Raw genomic sequence first — 18014 nt, 5'->3', positions numbered from 1 at the left:
TGGCTTCTCACAAGAACAAGTTTGGAATGGTTGGAATCAGAACCATTAGAAACAGCACTTGTGGTACTGATGGAGGGAGGAGGGGAGGAAATGAAAAAGAAAGGAAAAGAGATAGGAATGGAATTGAAGGAGAGAAGGCAGTGGAAACAGAGAGGAGAAACCCTAGAGCTGGGAGCTGTGATTTACAGAGGAAGTTGTGATTAAACTTTACAGTGCGCTGGTCAAACGGCACCTTAAGAATAAGGTACAGTCCCGATCATCAAGAAACAAGGGAGACATTCAACCACTGGAGGCAGCGCACTGCTCAGCCATGTGGTTGATCTCTAAGATCACAATGTTATGAACAAAAATTGGAGACTTCAGAATTTCATCTGGAAAGGAGATGTCTGAGAAAAAGAAGATGGTATGGTATGGAAAATCCTGAAAACGACTTTAAAACAGTGAGATGGGTCAGGGAAACATGGGTCCAAGCTATTAAAATATGACCTTTGAACTACCATCAGGAGATTTCTCTTCTTGCAAAGTAATTAACACTTGGAACAAATTTCTAAGCAGAATAGAGGATGCAGAAACCCTGTAATTTAAGAAACATTTAGATACTACGATTAGTGGAGTGGAGTGGTAGTAAATTATTGTCAGGCAAGGGAATCAAAGGTTATCGGGGGTAGATGGGAATGTGGAATTTGAAACACGAGTAGATCAGCCATGATCTTATTGAACGATGGAGCAGGCTGAGGGGCCGAAAGGCCAACTTTTGATCCTGTCTCGTATGTTTGTATGTTGTTCTGGATAGCCTTTGGTTCCTTTGTCAATCCCAGGAAACATCAGGATAGGTATCTGAATAGCAGAGAGGCACCGGGAATAGGCATGGTTTTAATAAGTACTTGGTGCAATTATATGTCTGCACAGAAATGCCATTTTGTGACACGAAGCCCAGTGTTCTGAGTTTGTCTATTTACTTCCGTTTGAGAGAAAAATTTGAGATCAGTTCGCTGCAGGCATTAGTGGCCGGGCCCATTTTATGGCCTCCCACCAGGTGCGTTTTCAGCAGGGGTCATGCATAAAATACTAGGGGTGGCAAGCCTGCCACCTATTTGCCCACCACCCAATAGGTCACCATAATGTGGTGGATGTGGGGGGGTGCAACAAAATGGGAAACCTTCTCATCATTTTTAAATTAATAATTAACAATTGAGTCAATTGATTTGTATTTCACACTGGGTTGGCGTGGGCAAGTGGACGTGAGCGATAAAGTTGTCTTTGAAAAAAAGGTTTGGAGAGGTGGGAAGGAAGAGTACAGCATTCGGGGGCTGCCCCCAATATGTCAGCCCCTTTTGTTCCTCCCCAACTAGCCTCCAAAACCTAGACCCCCCCTCCACGCTTTGTGACCATTCCCTAGACTGTCTGATCCCTCCCTGCCCAAAAAAGGTCCAATTTACCTGCCTGCTGCATCTGACCTCTCTTATGGGCCTGCTTGCAGTCCCAGTAGTGCCCACTACTCCGTTCTGGCACTCCTGGGATTGCAAGAGCTACTGGTCAATCAGATTAACTGGCAAATCTCGAGGGTGGCACTTCCTCTCAGTGAGGCGTCAAAATCTCACTATCATCCTGTTTAGCTCACTGTTAGTGCGTTACCGCAGCAATGCGGGCTTTTATTGGGTCCGTTGGCTGCCGGCTGATTCTTGCAATGGGGAAGAGGTGGGGGTGAGCAAGATGCTCCTCCATGAAATTCAACCTTGGGTGATTAGGCCTGGTGGAAACCAGGTAATCAAGCAGTTAAAATTGGTCAGGAGATATACCTGCCGATGTCCTGCTTCAGTCCAGTTGTCTCATATTTTGCCATTCTGATCAGTTGGCTAAGGCAGTCACCCAAAACTGGAAGGGCATTACATTAAAGATGTAGACCAGGCTCTGATGTTGTCCCTGAGTCCTAATTGCAATTTTAACTGGTGGCCTGAGCAGGAAAATCATTGTCATTTTTCCGCCAGGTGGAGATAGTGGGAAGAGGAACCAGGACAAGATGAGACCTAAATAGGTAATCTTATTTAACTTATTGACAGATTATCCTGCAAAGCCCGACATAGAAAGGTTAGGCTTGCCGTGGGCTTCCTCCCACCCCACTCTTCCAAGATCCAGTCGTCTCCCAAATCTCTCTCCCTGTGACTTATCTGAGTGTCAGTAACCGTTCCCTCAACCTGGCCAACTGCTGCTGCCTGAAATTATAACTTTGCATGCTGGCCAGCGTCTCGTTCGTTTCAATTGGCCACCAGCTGGCCTGCAGAGGTTCAAGAAGGAAGGTCACAGCCGCTGTCTCATGGGAAATTTGAAATGGGCAAAAAAAAATTGGCCTTGCCAGCTGCACCACATACCCCAAAGAATTTAAACAAAAACATTGCGCATAGACAGTTGACCATAGCAAGCAGATGAGGAGTTGGATTTAAAATTGCACTCGCCCCAGCCCACTCCACCCTCCATTCATTATCTTCTCTTCTGGTGTAACATTGCCTTGGCATTTTGTTTCTCTCCTGGCCCTCCATCATATAAGGACATATATGGAAGTACACATAACGAACCCCATGAGAAGGGTGCTATGTCACAAGCGTGGGAATCAAATGATTTCCCAGCTTGAAACTGCTGAAAGGTAGTTTGGAGAATACTTTTTTAACTCCATGCTCAGCTGTCTTTTGCACTCAGTTCAGTCAAAGTTAATATTTCAGGAGGGGTTTCCAAGCATTCAAAACCTGGAATTTTCTGGGATTCTCTGGTCCCGCCGGTACGCACCCCTGCCCCGTTTCCCGGCAGGTAGAGTAGCTTGAGTGGGAATTCCCAATCACAGTGGCAGGAGCAAAGAATCCCACTGCCGAGAATCCCGTCCATGAGTTCTACCTGGTTTGAGAAGAAGCCATGTGTGTTCAACAAGCTTAAATCAGGTGCAATTCCGGTTTAGTTCGCAGAATTTCTGAGAGAACAACTTTGGTTCTCATTAGTACATAATTTGCATACACCGACCATTTTGTGTGCAGCCAATTTTACCAGAAATCAGTGTTTATGACCAAACGGGTGTTACTTCAACGTATCTGACTAAGGCCACCAATAATGATTCCCAGTGCCAGGACTACACCAGTTGAAGTGCTACATTTATTATTTCAATTTCCATTTGTTAAGGAAGGGGAATAATATCAGTCAGCATTCATTAGCAACAACTGATGCTAATAAGTACAATATATCAGATTTGGCCTCAGTGTTTGATAAGCTTGCTGACAATCAGTGCTTAAGACCTGATATGAAGAATAGCCACTTGATGAGGGGCTGTTCACAGAGTATGAGCAGTGTTTCTTCAATATTAACGGCTGGAATCAGGGCTTCCGTAATAGTTCAGGGCAAAGATCAAGCGAGTCACTGATCTAGGTAAACACTGAGTCAGAAGATCATCGCAGTTATTTTGGTGAAATGGTGGATACTGTGCAAACAAGATATCTCTTTGAAAGTTGGGTTTTAATGCACAATATTTGGGCTAATTGATGATTACTATGATTTAAACGTATCTGTAGTCACTAAAACAGACATCGGCAGGTTTAGCTGCTGAGTGCAGATTAGAAGCGATTTTTACAGAGCAGTATTAGGTCTATGCACCTACTCGTACTAATGATGTATAGTGGCTGGTGGATGAACACACAGTGCCAGGTTTTAGAATGGTTCAGGGACTGAGTGAGACTGCACAAAATTTCTCAGAGGGGTCACTTGATGTCCTGCTGGAGGAGGCTCAGAGAAGGAGGTGTGGTGTTCTTTGTGTTGCTTATTTCAGGATGGTTGGCGTAGTGTTCACAAAGACCACAGAACTTTACAAAGCTATAAATTTATTAACACTACTAACTTGGATTTGACACGTACTCCTAAATAATACACAGTTGATTAATAACATTTAACTACACTCATCTACAGCTAATCTTACTACTGATATAAACTATGATCTGCTCTCACTTACACTATTTGTATGTCTGACTCTCTCTAGCTAACTCCTGCACTCACTCTCCCCACAAGCCTTAGCAACACTGCCTTATATAGTTGTAACTGTAGCTCTCTCTAGTGACTACTCTGGACACTTCATTAACCCATGCAGTTCTTACAGTTATGATAATACCACAGGAGGGATGTTCCTGTACACACAAGCCATCTCACCCTCTCATTCCTCCTGTTCCTGGTGCTGTCTGTCTGCTCGCAAGTCCTCCTCCAGCAGATCAAGGGTGACCCATTTCATGATGCTGATGATCAATCACACCCTTTTCCCGATGGCTTCTATAAGGTGCCCAATAAGGTGCAGTAGCAGAGCATTTCCCCTTCTTAGGTACAGTTCTCAGAGGATATCCAGAATAAATATTGATAAAGTGTTGGTAAAATCTTGACAAAGCGTCCCAGAATATTTCCTGGTGTGTTTCAAAAACTCTCCCCAAACGTCCAACAGCAAAATGTGATGTACAATCAAGTCGCGCACAAAATCTGCCAATTTGTTTCCAATCAGCAGATAAGTGTTGGGAAAGAGTTTATGTCAAGCACTATCCACTGAAAAGCTGCAACTGCATTAATGAGCGGCAGCAAGCAATTTAAACGACAATCAGCCCTTTAACAACCCTCCAGGCAACCTTCCCAATGCAGATGACAAACCTTTTACCAAGATGGAGCCTTGTGCTAAAAGCAGGTTGAAAAAAAGTTTCAGCTGAAGACACTATCTTGGCCATCTCGGCGGCTCTTTTAAAATCTAGGGAAACTCAGCCCCTCACACCCCACTGTCTTAGGTAGCATGGCAGTGAATTGTCAAATTGGCTTCAGTGCCTCTGAACTAAGGAGAAGAAAAAAAAGCTGGACAAAATTATGTGCCTTTAAAGCATATTAAATCATTGAATTTACAGTGGAGAAGAAGGCCATTCGGCCCATCGAATCTGCACCGGCCCTTGGAAAGAGCACCCCACTTAAGCCCACAACTTCACTCTATTGGGGGAACTTCTTCACCCAAAGGGTTGTGAATCTATGGAATTCCTTGCCCAGTGAAGCAGTTGAGGCTCCTTCATTACATGTTTTTAAGGTAAAGATAGATAGTTTTTTGAAGAATAAAGGGATTAAGGGTTATGGAGTTCGGGCCGGAAAGTGGAGCTGAGTCCACAAAAGATCAGCCATGATCTAATTGAATGGCGGAGCAGGCTCGAGGGGCCAGATGGCCTACTCCTGCTCCTAGTTCTTATGTTCTTATGTTCTTATCCCTGTAACCCACTCAACCCCACCTTTCCTTTTTGGACACTAAGGACAATTTAGTTTGGCCAATCCACCTAACCTGCACATCTTTGGACTGTGGGAGGAAACCGGAGCACCCGGAGGAAACCCACACAGGCACGGGGAAAACGTGCAGACTCCGCACAGACAGTGATCCAAGCCGGGAATCGAACCAGGGACCCTGGAGCTGTGAGGCAACAGTGCTAATCACTGTGCTAATATGCCACTACTGTGAAGCAATCGAGGATGAACATTCTAGGAAAAATATATTCAATAATTGATAATTGTTTACTACATGTAATTTCTCATCCCTATTTTGCAATTTACTTCAATCATGGAATCTTGGATAGTATTCAACTGATGGGTACTTTAATTTTGAAAGTGTTTCAGTGTACCAAAGGTATGCACTCGGGCAGATTTCCCACCCTAGCCCAAAGATCAGTTACGTGCCCTCTAACCTTTGCCTCATCTATAGCACAAATCATGAAATCAAAACTGGGACTATTCTGTCTAGTCTCGAGCAGAGGTCACGGCTATTCTTAAACTCAAATGAAACAATTCCATTATTATGTCATTAAGAAGCCCTCTGAGACAAGATTGCTATTTTAAATGTTGGAACAGGAAATGCCTGATTGTAGATAATATCTTCCTGTGGGTCCTGGTGAATTTATTGTTTAGTAATTGTAACATTTTTAATTATAGTGCCCTCCTGGTGTCCATTGCAGCTTTCTGTGAAGAGGTCACGCTTTTATGACACTATGACATGCAAGCTGTTCCTGCTTATAGTTCCATAGCAGCCCCTGTTTACAGCATTTATATTGCAGACCTGTTCCCCCAAAATGGCTTGTTTGATACCAACTGCTTCAGGCACCAGTGTTGTTGGATAGTTTCTACAGCGGACTTTTCTACTTTAGAATGAACTGGCACATGTGCACATTTATATCTTCCATGGTCATATCTTTCCACTGGTAAATGCTGAGCCTGATGTAGTCGGGCCGGTTTCGTTGGAGTCAATTGATTACTGTAATTTCTATGGTTCTCTGCCATTTCCCCTAAGCTTGAGCTAAAAAATATTAAATGACCTGATTGGTATTTACCGGGCAAAGATACAATTTAAATTAATACTCGATTGTTGTATTAGGCTTATTATTCCAAATCTTGGCGTTGATTCTCTGTCAGGACTTCCCACTCATTTCCTGAATCTTGCCGGAATGGTATCGTTGCCATTCTTCCGGTGTTTCCCTGTCGTGGACCAATGGGACTATTCCTGCAGATCCCCCATTGTGTTAAATTCCTTTTGTTCTCATCAAATTCAGGAGTACTTGTGCTGGGGAATGGGAACAGTTATTGTTTCAGACACTACCCGTCAGCATCAAGCACCCTTAGACCAAGTCGCTTATGCATATGGGGCGGAATCTAGCACTCTGTGCACAGAGTGCTGGCTGGGGTGAGAAAACGGGTGTGTACCTCTCCAGCGGCACAGCTGAGTTTTCCCTCCAGATTCTCTGGCCGTCTGTGCACAGAAAATCTGGGGTCGTGGTTTCCACCATCACATTAGCGGAGTGGGGCCTGATAGAGCCGGCAAAGTCGACTCCACAGAGATCGGGGCACCCCGATCTGCTTTTAAATGAAACTCCCGCCCATCCCCTCATGGGCACAGGGGACCCCTCCTCCACAAGCAATGGGGCAAGCCGCCCCCTTCACCCGCACAAGCACTGGGGCAACGCACCCCCCCTCACACATAAGTGTGTGTAAGCCCCACATGGGGCTGCCCTGTTGCCCGCCCCTGGCACAGCCATGACCATGCCACCCCAGCACTGCCAAGTTGGCACTGCCAGGGTGCCAAGACACTGCCCAGGCATGTCCCTACCCACCCTCCCCAAGGGTTATACTTACCTTTGCGCCTCCAGGGAATAACCAGGGAAAATCGGAAACGAGATCTCGCATTTTCTGATTCTCGTGAGATTTTGCGCCCAGGTTGCCGTTTGCACTCATGAGTAATACGAGTTCCTATTGGCCAACTCCAGTTTCAGAACAGTATTTCGTAATCATTGAAACACCTTGGGCTGGATTCTCATTTCTGAGACTAAGTGTTGACGCCAACGCAGAATTCGTAGACTTTTGCGACAGAGAAACTGGCGCTACACCTGGGCCGATTCAGCTACTATTAAGGAGCTAGTACTGGTGCTGTGTGGAACACAATCTATTGCAATGAAAAAAGGGGCAGGATTCTCTGGGTCTGTGATTGACACTCAGGAGGCTGACAAGCTGCAGGTGCGCATACACATGACACGCCCGACACACACTCATCCCAGCCAAAAAGATGGCATTCATACAGCTGATGGTTCGGCTGGGGCCAGACAGCACCCAGGGGGTGTGCCTTGGGAGGGGACACCCATACAACCAGTGACACTAAGTTCAAAGTAGGATGTTAGCGGTGTGCACAGCTGCATGGCTGCCTTGTCAGCTGCGGCAATGGTGTTCTATGCCCGTCCAGCCCTACCACACACCCCACCTCCTGTCCCTGCCCCGCTACTCCCCTTGGCCCTGGGTGAAGACCCCCAGCTAGCGCCACAACTGTCAGCAAACTAAGGCGATGTTGGACACTTTCCATACCCCCTCTCTCTCCCTCAGCAACCGCCAAGCCAGTTTCGTGATTTTTAAAAGCACAAGTGAACCGCGCCATTGGGAACTCAGCCCATCAGAGGCGGAGAATCGCGGAGGCTCTGGACAATACCGGATTGGGCCCGCTAATGATGAGCAAATGGTGTTTACTGTATGTACGTTCCGGAATGCATTGATGCCACTGTCGAGGTGTTGGAGCATTTTGATTTGGTGTCAAATCGGCACCTGCCGCGATTTTGGCATCAGAACTGATTCTCCGCCCAATCGCCTTTCCTGGTTTCACCATCGGCTAACGAAGAATCACGCCCCTTACATTTTCCACACTAGCCTCCCTTACGGCTCTATGTGAGATTACCAGCAAATACCAAATAGGATCAGTTTTGCTCTTGGAAGTAGGAACTAGATTGACAGTGCCCCAAGTATGTTTCATGTCTGAATCTTGCAGCAAGCAAAGACAGGGCTTGATGAGCGCATGAGTTTAGACTGGTTTAGTATCCGGATCCCAAAAGTAAAGATTTAACTAATTACATCACCAAAAGCATCTCATATCTTGTATTAGGCAAGAAAGTGCACTTCTTTAGAAGCAGCAAATGGGTCAAGGACTCAGTTACATTCTAGTAAATTTGAATAATATGTGATGAAACAAAAATGTACTTGATGTGCATCCTCTCTACTGTTTCGTACTTTCTCCTGTTGCTATAATAAGCCCTTCCTTTAAAGGATAGTTGAATACTTCAATCAATGGTATCCCATTTATATTTCCATGTTTTGTTTCAGAATCAACTCCAAAAACTCTTAAAAAGAAGAAGTCATTGATAGACTGGGCTCTCCGCCGTAGTTCTAGCAACCAGTCAGACAGCAGTCTGACCTCGGAGTCTCCAGTTACACCAAGGAAGCTTTTTGGTCTGTCTCTACCATCCATCTGTAAGAATGGCAACCTTCCGAAGCCCATCATGGTAAGGCATGCAGTTGATCTCCAAGAACAATTAATTGGCGATTAAGAGAGTTTGGATGGCCTAAGGGCATGACAGGCACTACATAAATATTTATTTCTCCTTTTTGGTCTGTTCTTTTCTCTCTACAGTGAAACCTTTCTGCATATATTCAGATTAGGGCTCCAAGTTCTAGTTCTACAATAAATTTAGAGCTTCTGCTGTGGAAAAGAGGAAGTGAAACCACTCAGCTGCTTTTGATGTGGTGAGAAGCTGGCAATCATAGCAAGGGTGTTTGTAAACATTGTGGTTAGCATTAAAGCAGGGTAATGGGAATGCATTCAAGCGTGAAAGGAAAGATAAGTCAATAATCCACCAAGTACATGTGTCTGGAACAAAAAACTGTCCATCACTGACTGGTGAAATGTATTGCTGTGTGAAATTGAATGGAACATTTGCATTTCTGTCAGGGGATTTGAAGCCCTTTCAAATGTGCATGGCTTTGGAGGCAGCCTCTGAGATTTCTAATAATTGCTGCTTTAAAGACTTTTATCTGAGGAAGCAGATGTTAGGAAAGGGTAAGTGAAAATGCAGTGATAGTTTCTGTACTGCCTGGACTGCTCTTCAGCTTTCAGGCAGGGGTGGCTGATGGGGTCTCTGATGTGGTGGGGGTCTGATGGAGGTCACTGATGAGACGTCTGATGGGGGTGACTATTGTGGGGTCTGATGATGGTGACTGATCGGGTGGGGCTAACCCCAGAATCCTTGGGGAAATCCCTGTCTGCAGCCTGGCATCGGTGCCCTCACCTCCTTGAGCCCCCACGGGCACCATTGTGGCAGGACTGTGCTTGGCCAACCTTGTAACAAAGCCCACCCGTAGAATTACCAATGAGGGGATCAGAGCATTCTTTGAGGAGGTGTGGTGAGATTCGAGCTCCAAGCCCATTAATTGAATGCATATGCATGCTTTAAATTAATTTGCATGTTTCCGCCGATGCCTGGCACCAAATCCGTTTTTTGGGGACGCTCCATTCTCTGCCCAGTCAGGATTCCGGACTGGAGAGAAGGTTAATGGCGAATCCAGGCAACTAGAATCATAGAATAGTTACAGCGGAGAAGGAGCCCATTCAAATCATTGTGTCCATTCTGGCTCTCTGTAAGAATAACTCAACTCGTCCCAATCATCCACTTTTTCCATGTAGCCTTTCTCTTCAGGTGGTTATCCAATTACATTTTGAAAACCACAATTAAATCGGCCCAAGCCACTTGCTGTGTAAAAAGGTTTTTCCTCATACCACCATTGGGTCTTCTGTCAATCATCTTAAATCATTATCGTCTTGTTCTTGAACCTTTCTGTCAATGGGAACAGTTTCTCTTAATCTACTCTGTCTATAGCCGCATGAACATAGAACATAGAACATTACAGCGCAGTACGGGCCCTTCGGCCCTCGATGTTGCGCCGACCTGTGAAACCATCTGAAGCCTATCTGACCTACACTATTCCATTTTCATCCATACGTCTATCCAGTGACCACTTAAATGCCCTTAAAGTTGGCGAGTCTACTACTGTTGCAGGCAGGGCGTTCCACACCCCTACTACTCTCTGAGTAAAGAAACTGCTTCTGACATCTGTCCTATATCTACCACCCCTCAATTTAAAGCTATGTCCCCTCGTGTTGGTCATCACCATCTGAGGAAAAAGACTCTCACTGCCCACCCTATCTAGCCCTCTGACTATCTTATATGTCTCTATTAAGTCACCTCTCAGCCTTCTCCTCTCTAACGAAAACAACTTCAAGTCCCTGAGCCTTTCCTCGTAAGACCGTCCCTCCATACCAGGCAACATCCTAGTAAATCTCCTCTGAACCCTTTCCAAAGCTTCCACATCCTTCCTATAATGTGGTGACCAGAACTGCACGCAGTACTCCAGGTGCGGCTGCACCAGAGTTTTGTACAGCTGCAGCATGACCTTGTGGCTCCGAAACTCAATCCCCCTACTGATAAAGGCTAGCACACCATATGCCTTCTTAACAGCCCTATTAACCTGGCTGGCAACTTTCAGGGATTTATGTACCTGGATGCCGAGATCTCTCTGTTCATCTACACTACCAAAAATCTTGCCATTAGCTCAGTACTCTGCATTCCTGTTACTCCTTCCAAAGTGAACCACCTCACACTTTTGAGCATTAAACTCCATCTGCCACCTCTCACCCCAGCTCTGCAGCTTATCTATGTCCCTCTGTAACCTATAACATCCTTCAGCACTATCCACAACTCCACCGACCTTCGTGTCATCTGCAAATTTACTAACCCATCCTTTTACACCCTCTTCCAGGTCATTTATAAAAATGACAAACAGCAGTGGCCCCAAAACCCATGTCTTGCGGTACACCACTAGTAATTGAACTCCAGGATGAACATTTGCCATCAACCACCACCCTCTGTCTTCTTTCAGCTAGCCAATTACTGATCCAAACCGCTAAATCACCTTCAATCCCATACTTCCTTATTTTCTGCAATAGCCTACCGTGGGGTACCTTATCAAACGCCTTACTGAAATCCATATACACCACATCAACTGCTTTACCCTCATCCACCTGTTTGGTTACCTTCTCAAAGAACTCAATAAGGTTTGTGAGGCATGACCTACCCTTCACAAAACCGTGTTGACTATCGCTAATCAACTTGTTCTTTTCAAGATGATTATAAACCCTATCTCTTATAACCTTTTCCAACATTTTACCCACAACCGAAGTAAGGCTCACAGGTCTATAATTACCAGGGTTGTCTCTACTCCCCTTCTTGAACAAGGGGACAACATTTGCTATCCTCATAAAGATCAAGGACAAAGGCTCTGCAATCTCCTCCCTGGCTTCCCAGAGAATCCTAGGATAAATCCCATCTGGCCCAGGGGACTTATCTATTTTAACACTTTCCAAAATTGCTAACACCTCCTCCTTGTGAACCTCAATCCCATCTAGCCTGGTCGACTGTACCTGAGTATTCTCCTCGACAACATTGTCTTTCTCCAGTGTAAACACTGACGTAAAATATCCATTTAACGCGTCCCCTATCTCCTTTGATTCCACACACAACTTTCCACTACTATCCTTGATTGGCCCTAATCTTACTCTAGTCATTCTTTTGTTCCTGATATACCTATAGAAAACCTTAGGGTTTTCCTTGATCCTATCCGCCAACGATTTTTCGTGTCCTCTCCTCGCTCTTCTTAACTCTCCCTTTAGGTCCTTCCTGGCTAACTTGTAACTCTCAAGTGCCCTAACTGAGCCTTCATGTCTCATGACTTTGAAAACTTCTACCAAATCTCCTCCTAAACCTCTCTTCTGTAAGGAGAACACCCCAGATTCTCTAATTTATCCACACAACTGAAGTCCCTCAACCTTGGAACTATTCTCATGAATCCTTAAACTCCCTCTCTTCTTCACATCTTTCCAAAGCATGTTGTTCAGAATTGGATACAATGGGTGCTACTTACTGGCCACTCCCACTGGAAACGGGGACCAGGCATATCAGCATGGGGGAGGGGTCTCCCAGGTGATCAAAGGCTCCCTGATGGTCGGCCTTTGGTAGGGTGGCACCTTGGCAGTGCTGGTGCCACCCGGGCACCTTGGCACTGCCATCCTGGTACCATGACAGTGCCATCTGGCTGCCAATGTGGCACTGCCCAGGCACCAGGCTGGCAGTGCCAAGGTGCCTGCTGGCATTTTGCCTGCACTGAGGATCGGCTCCGGGCGTGCTGTGCCCATGTGAGGTGGGGTGCGGGAGGGCTCCCCTTATAGGTGAGTTGGAGCATTGTGTGAGGGGGGGGGGGGGGGTTCTGGGGGTCGCTTTGGGTGGTCAAGAGTTTGGCCCATTTAAAAAAGTGTCCTGATCTCTTCCTGCACTGAGGAGCGCCGCCGACAGTGCAGGAAGTAACGCTAAGTGCAGCCTTGGGGTTGGGGGGGGGGGGGGGGGGGGGGGGGGGCATCACCACTGGGGTCAAAAATAGCAAGAGAGTGCCGTTAAATAACAGGGTCGTTCCCAGCGCTACAAGCAGCAGGAACCACCCTGCTAACCCGCCCAGAACGGACTCTCATTTCTTTTGGTTAGATCGTGTCCAATACTTCATGAACCAGTTTTTAAAATATTTATAATGGCATAGGTTAGGGCCTATGTTAAAGACAGGATTAAAAATTAGTCTCTTCAATAAAGATTAAGGATAGGGTGTGTCTCTTTGTTTGTACTAAAAGTAGGCTTTACAATTACGGTCTGTACATACTTTAAAAATGAATCAAGCATTTAGTGAAGTTTTGAGTGAGCTCTGGTGCTATTTCTCTGCAGGATATGTTTGTCCTGTTGTATCACAAAGGTCCCTCCACCAAAGGGATTTTCAGACGTTCAGCTAATGCCAAGACGTGCAAGGAGTTAAAAGAGAAGCTGAATTCTGGAAATGAGGTGCAAATGGACAAGGAATCTGTCTTTGTGGCAGCTGCTGTCATCACGGTATGAGATTATATAACATTCCTGTTCCAAAGTAAATTAGATTAGACCTTAAACATGAATCTGTAGTGCCCTTGATTTTAACCTAGAAAACAGCACAAGAGATCAGACTGAATGGAGCAGAATACAGCCAGCTCAATCCCCCATTTTCCATCAGGATACAATTTACAAACATAATCTCCCGACATGGAGCTTTGCCCACCAGGAAACCCATTTCAAATGATATTCCGTCAATTAAAACTAGATTTGTAAACATGTGGAGATGTTGAAGTTGGACTGGGTTGGGCACAGTAAGAAGTCTTACACCAGGTTAAAGTCCAACATGTTTATTTTGTGAGTCCTGATGAAGGAGCCACGTTCTGAAAGCTCATGATTCCAAATAAACCTGTTGGACTTTAACCTGTTGTTGTCAGACTTCTTACTAGATTTGTAAAGTTAGTGCTTACAATGTAGTTACAATGTAGCTCTGGCCACAAGATGCCTCTGAGGAGTGAGTATCTGAAGCCTCACATCCAACTTCCTTCAGCATCCCATGCAGTAAATAAACTTTTAGATGTCAACTGATTGATTGCAATGCCACAGGTAATTTACTATTTGGAATGATTCAATCTAACATGTATCCATTGCTCACTAAATCCTATGTATCTCAAATTTTCCAGGAGCCATTCCAAAAACATAAATTTCACGATTATCAGTATATCTCTTTAGTTTCAAAGGCTACGTCCTCTCTTCTGTTGCCACATACCTTTCTTTGCAAATTGGTAGCTTTGAACTCACTGACAGCAACATCACAGGATAACGAATCACTCTAGGATGATGCAGGGTTCCTTGTTATCGCGGCAGCTTGTAGCAGGCATTTTGCACACAGCAAAATCCTACAAACAGCCACAGGAGACAAATGAGGCAACAGTTCTCTTGGTGCACAATCTGACTCAGCCACATTCATGTAATATGTTAAATCAAGAGCTACCAAGAACACTTATCATGAACAGTAGCATGTTCCGTGAACATTCTGAACTTTTTCCTATTTTCTTAGCGGTAATTAATACTACAGGTAAAACAGAAATAAATGCTAAGTCGTACTTTTAGAGACATCAAGCCATTCTTTATTACCAACAGCTATAAAATATATGAAAAGGGAGAAAGAGGTTAAAAGGCACAAAAGAGTAAATTTCATGAATACTTGTCCAATGCAGGATTTCTGGTCTATCACTAGTGAAGAGTCAGAATATCTTAAAAATAAGACATAAGAAGCACAGGTGTAATGGGTTACAGATGAATATAGTGAATAACACAGAGTGGTATAATCTGTTTGTAAGTGGGAGTGTCCGGATCTGGATTTTGTTCATTTCTTTTGTTAGTACTTACACCACTCTGTCAGAGCTACTAGAATAAAACACTGATCTGAAATTCATTAATGTAGCGCTCAACACAATAGTTATTTGATCACAATGCTGCTTTATGTCACCTTTACATTTGTTAAGTTGGGAAAATCTGAGAAACACTTTGGTGAAGTTTTAAATTTACATGCCTATGAATATATTAATGCCAAAAGTTTGAGAAGAACTTGATAGCTGTTGTTTTTGTAGGACTTTCTACGTAACATCCCTGGCAGTGTCCTGTCATCTGAACTATATGAGAAGTGGATGGATGGAATGGAAAATGAGAATGAAGAGGAGAAAATACAGTCCATGAAAAAGTAAGAGAACAATTTTTTTTTGACAGTATAACCACCATTGAGGCACCTGAAAGGGTGGTGGAGGAGGAGCCTCTCATAACATTTAAGAAGTATTTAGATGTGTACTTGCGATGCCAGGGCATACAAAGTTATAGGCCAAGTGCTGGAAAATGGGATTAGAATACTTAGAATCATAGAGTACCTACAGCGTAGAATGAGGCCTTTCGGCCCATCGAGTCTGCACTGACCCTCCGAAAGAGTACCTTACCTAGGCCCAATCCCCCACCCTAGCCACGTAATCCCACCTAGGGGCAATTTAGCATGGTCAATCCACCTAAACTGTTCAGCTTTGAACTGTGGGAGGAAACCGGGGCATCCGGAGGAAACCCACCCAGACACGGGGAGAACATGCAAACTCTACACAGATAGTCACCTAAAGTCGGAATCTAACCTGGGTCCCTAGTGCTGTGAGGCAGCTGTACTAACCACTTTGCCACCGTGCCACTCACTTAGGTGAGGTTTTTTTCCACTGGTGCAGATGCAATGGACCGAATGGCCTTTTCTCTGCTGTAAACCTCCATGACTCTATTCAACTGCCTAGTACCCATCTCGTGGGTCAGGACTTTTTAGGATGGTGGGGTTTCTCATCCCGCCATCCGATGAGTCAACAGTGAACACATCCCCGCTGATACGGGCTGCCATTTAATACTTCAACAAATGTTAATTGACTGGAAATGGGACTTGTGTTCTCACTCAGGAGGAAGTCTCACCTCACAGAGCTGCCAGTCATTCAGGTTAGGCCACCAGCTCTCTAGTCCCAGCAGAGGGTGTGATCAATGGGAAAACCCGTTGACAGCGGCAGGACAGACAGATCCCACCACCGGCCAATGGCGGGCCACTTCCGCCACCCCAAAACATGGTGGACTTCCACCCTAATGGTTGGATTTCACGCTGGTGGAATTTTATGGTCCAACTGGAGCCAATGTATTTTTGAACGCTCCCACCTTCCCACCTTCCTCCAACATCCATAAGCATGTATTTAGCAGCAGAGTGGCTCGAAAGCAGTCAGGAACTATTATCCTGGTTCATCTTCTGCTTCCTAGCCAAATAATACCAAAGCTAACTTTAACTCACCAGCTACTATTCTACCTGAAGTCACCAGCATAAAACTGGAATGAAACCAGGAGTCATCTGGACCTGATGACTTAATAGTTTTCCTAATTAGACCATGAAGAGGATATAGTTTTTTGAGAGCAGAAGGGCTGCCTGAAAAAATTATCGATGGATTAGAAAAACTATGTCGCCTTTCACATGTGGTGATCTTCAGATATGTTACACTATGCCAGAATTCTGGGGTTTGAGGCAAAAGGCCAATGTAACAGGGGTATTTTTGATATGTTGCAGTCTGGTGGATGAGCTTCCTGAAGCAAACGTCCTTCTTCTTCATCATTTGTTTGGAGTACTGCATCACATTGAGAGAAATTCAGAAGAAAATCAGATGACTGCTTTTAATCTAGCTCTTTGCATAGCTCCAAACATGCTATGGCTTCCTAGTCCCATGGGCCCAGAGGAAGAGAGCAAGTGCACAAGAAAGGTAACCTACTCATTTTGAGCTTTCATATTGCAATGGATACATTTGTAAGGAGATGAATCTAATTGTGGGTGGTTGAAGAACTCTATTAGTTTTACATTTCTATTCTTCATTCTGGATCTTATAAACATAAGAAGCATAGCCTAAATAGATAGTTTATGGGGAAGACATCTGTTTAGCATTCATCTAATGTAACGATCTTGTAGATGGGAAATGTCACTTATTTTCTCCAACCTCTACATGCCTCCGGAGCTGAGCCATTTTGACAATTCCTTCTGTCCCAACTAAGATGCTATGCATCCTATGTCAGTTCTATTACTACCAGAATTTTGCTACAAAGTCTTTAACTTCTTTAGAGGAAAGGTTAGATTATAACACTGTTACAGACAATTGCCCTGATTTCTCCTCTCACCACCCATCAGTAAATAGAGGGTGTTTTGATTTTTGATTTCCCTCCTTTGTAAGTGGTGGCATATTTTCCAACCTCTCGGTTTTGGTGTGATCCACTTTTCCAATAATAACCCAGCGGCAAACCCGAGATAGGAAAAACTTAGAGGGTTAGTTTATTTTACACACACTCAAACTGCGGGAAGAAGGTTTGTATTGTACCCCCCTCTTTTGTTTTCATACAGTATAAGAAGTATAAAGAAAAGAAAGAGTTATAGGGCAAAGAACAGAGAGAAAATAAGAATTATTGTTTCACATGAATCCAGAATCAAAAGTCCAATTGTATATTCCTTCACAGAGGTCAGCAGCTGAAACTGATGATGGATAATCAACTTTTTCAGTAGAGGTGACTTCCACGATGAGCTGGGCAAGCAGAGGCAAATTAGTCTTATAGGTGATGGTACAGAAGTTCCAGTAGAAACAGTTCCAGTAAATGGGGCCAACCATTCACATCCAGACATAGCACTTTTTCTCAGCTGCTACTTTGTTGATAGAAGGTGGCTGACTGAACTTTGCATCGCCATAAGGCAATATTATAGGTTTCACCAATTTGGGGGTGGGGGGTGTTATGTCACTCCCACTTCTCCACTTTGGCTTTGACATAGGATGTATATTCCTTAGTCTGCATTCTCGAGGTCGTTAATGCTTCAATCATTAAGAATTTAAAAAGAGGCTTCGGGATCCTTTATCCTAGCCAACTGGCAATTTCCATTGGTCAGGTCTGACCTTTGAATAATCTCCTTTTGGAGTTGGTCTTCTGAAGCTCATTAGGGCATTAGAGATAACAGGGCATCTGCCTCTCTGAATGCCAAAAAGACCCAGTCTGGCTCAGTAATTTTAAAGTGTTGTCCAATTTTTTAAATGTTCTCCATTTTTAAAAGCTAAATTTGAAATACCCAATTCATATTTTTCCAATTAAGGGGCAATTTAGAGTGGCCAATCCACCTACCCTGCACACCTTTAGGTTGTGGGGGTG

At 44.5% G+C, this 18014-nt stretch overlaps 1 protein-coding gene across 2 annotated transcripts in view; it reads left to right on the top strand.

Moving 5' to 3' along the window:
- The window catches only part of arhgap20b (Rho GTPase activating protein 20b), a 135020-nt gene that overhangs the window by 98480 nt on the left and 18526 nt on the right, over positions 1-18014 (top strand). For both annotated transcript variants that reach the window (XM_038775918.1, XM_038775919.1), the window contains exons 10-13: positions 8668-8846; positions 13164-13325; positions 14912-15021; positions 16405-16594. In XM_038775918.1, coding sequence (XP_038631846.1) covers positions 8668-8846; positions 13164-13325; positions 14912-15021; positions 16405-16594 — 641 coding nt within the window. The remainder of the gene's footprint in view (positions 1-8667; positions 8847-13163; positions 13326-14911; positions 15022-16404; positions 16595-18014) is intronic.

Source organism: Scyliorhinus canicula, chromosome 17 (genome assembly GCF_902713615.1).
Source record: "Scyliorhinus canicula chromosome 17, sScyCan1.1, whole genome shotgun sequence".
NCBI lineage: Eukaryota > Metazoa > Chordata > Chondrichthyes > Carcharhiniformes > Scyliorhinidae > Scyliorhinus > Scyliorhinus canicula.
This window is presented reverse-complemented; position numbering and strand designations above follow the sequence as displayed.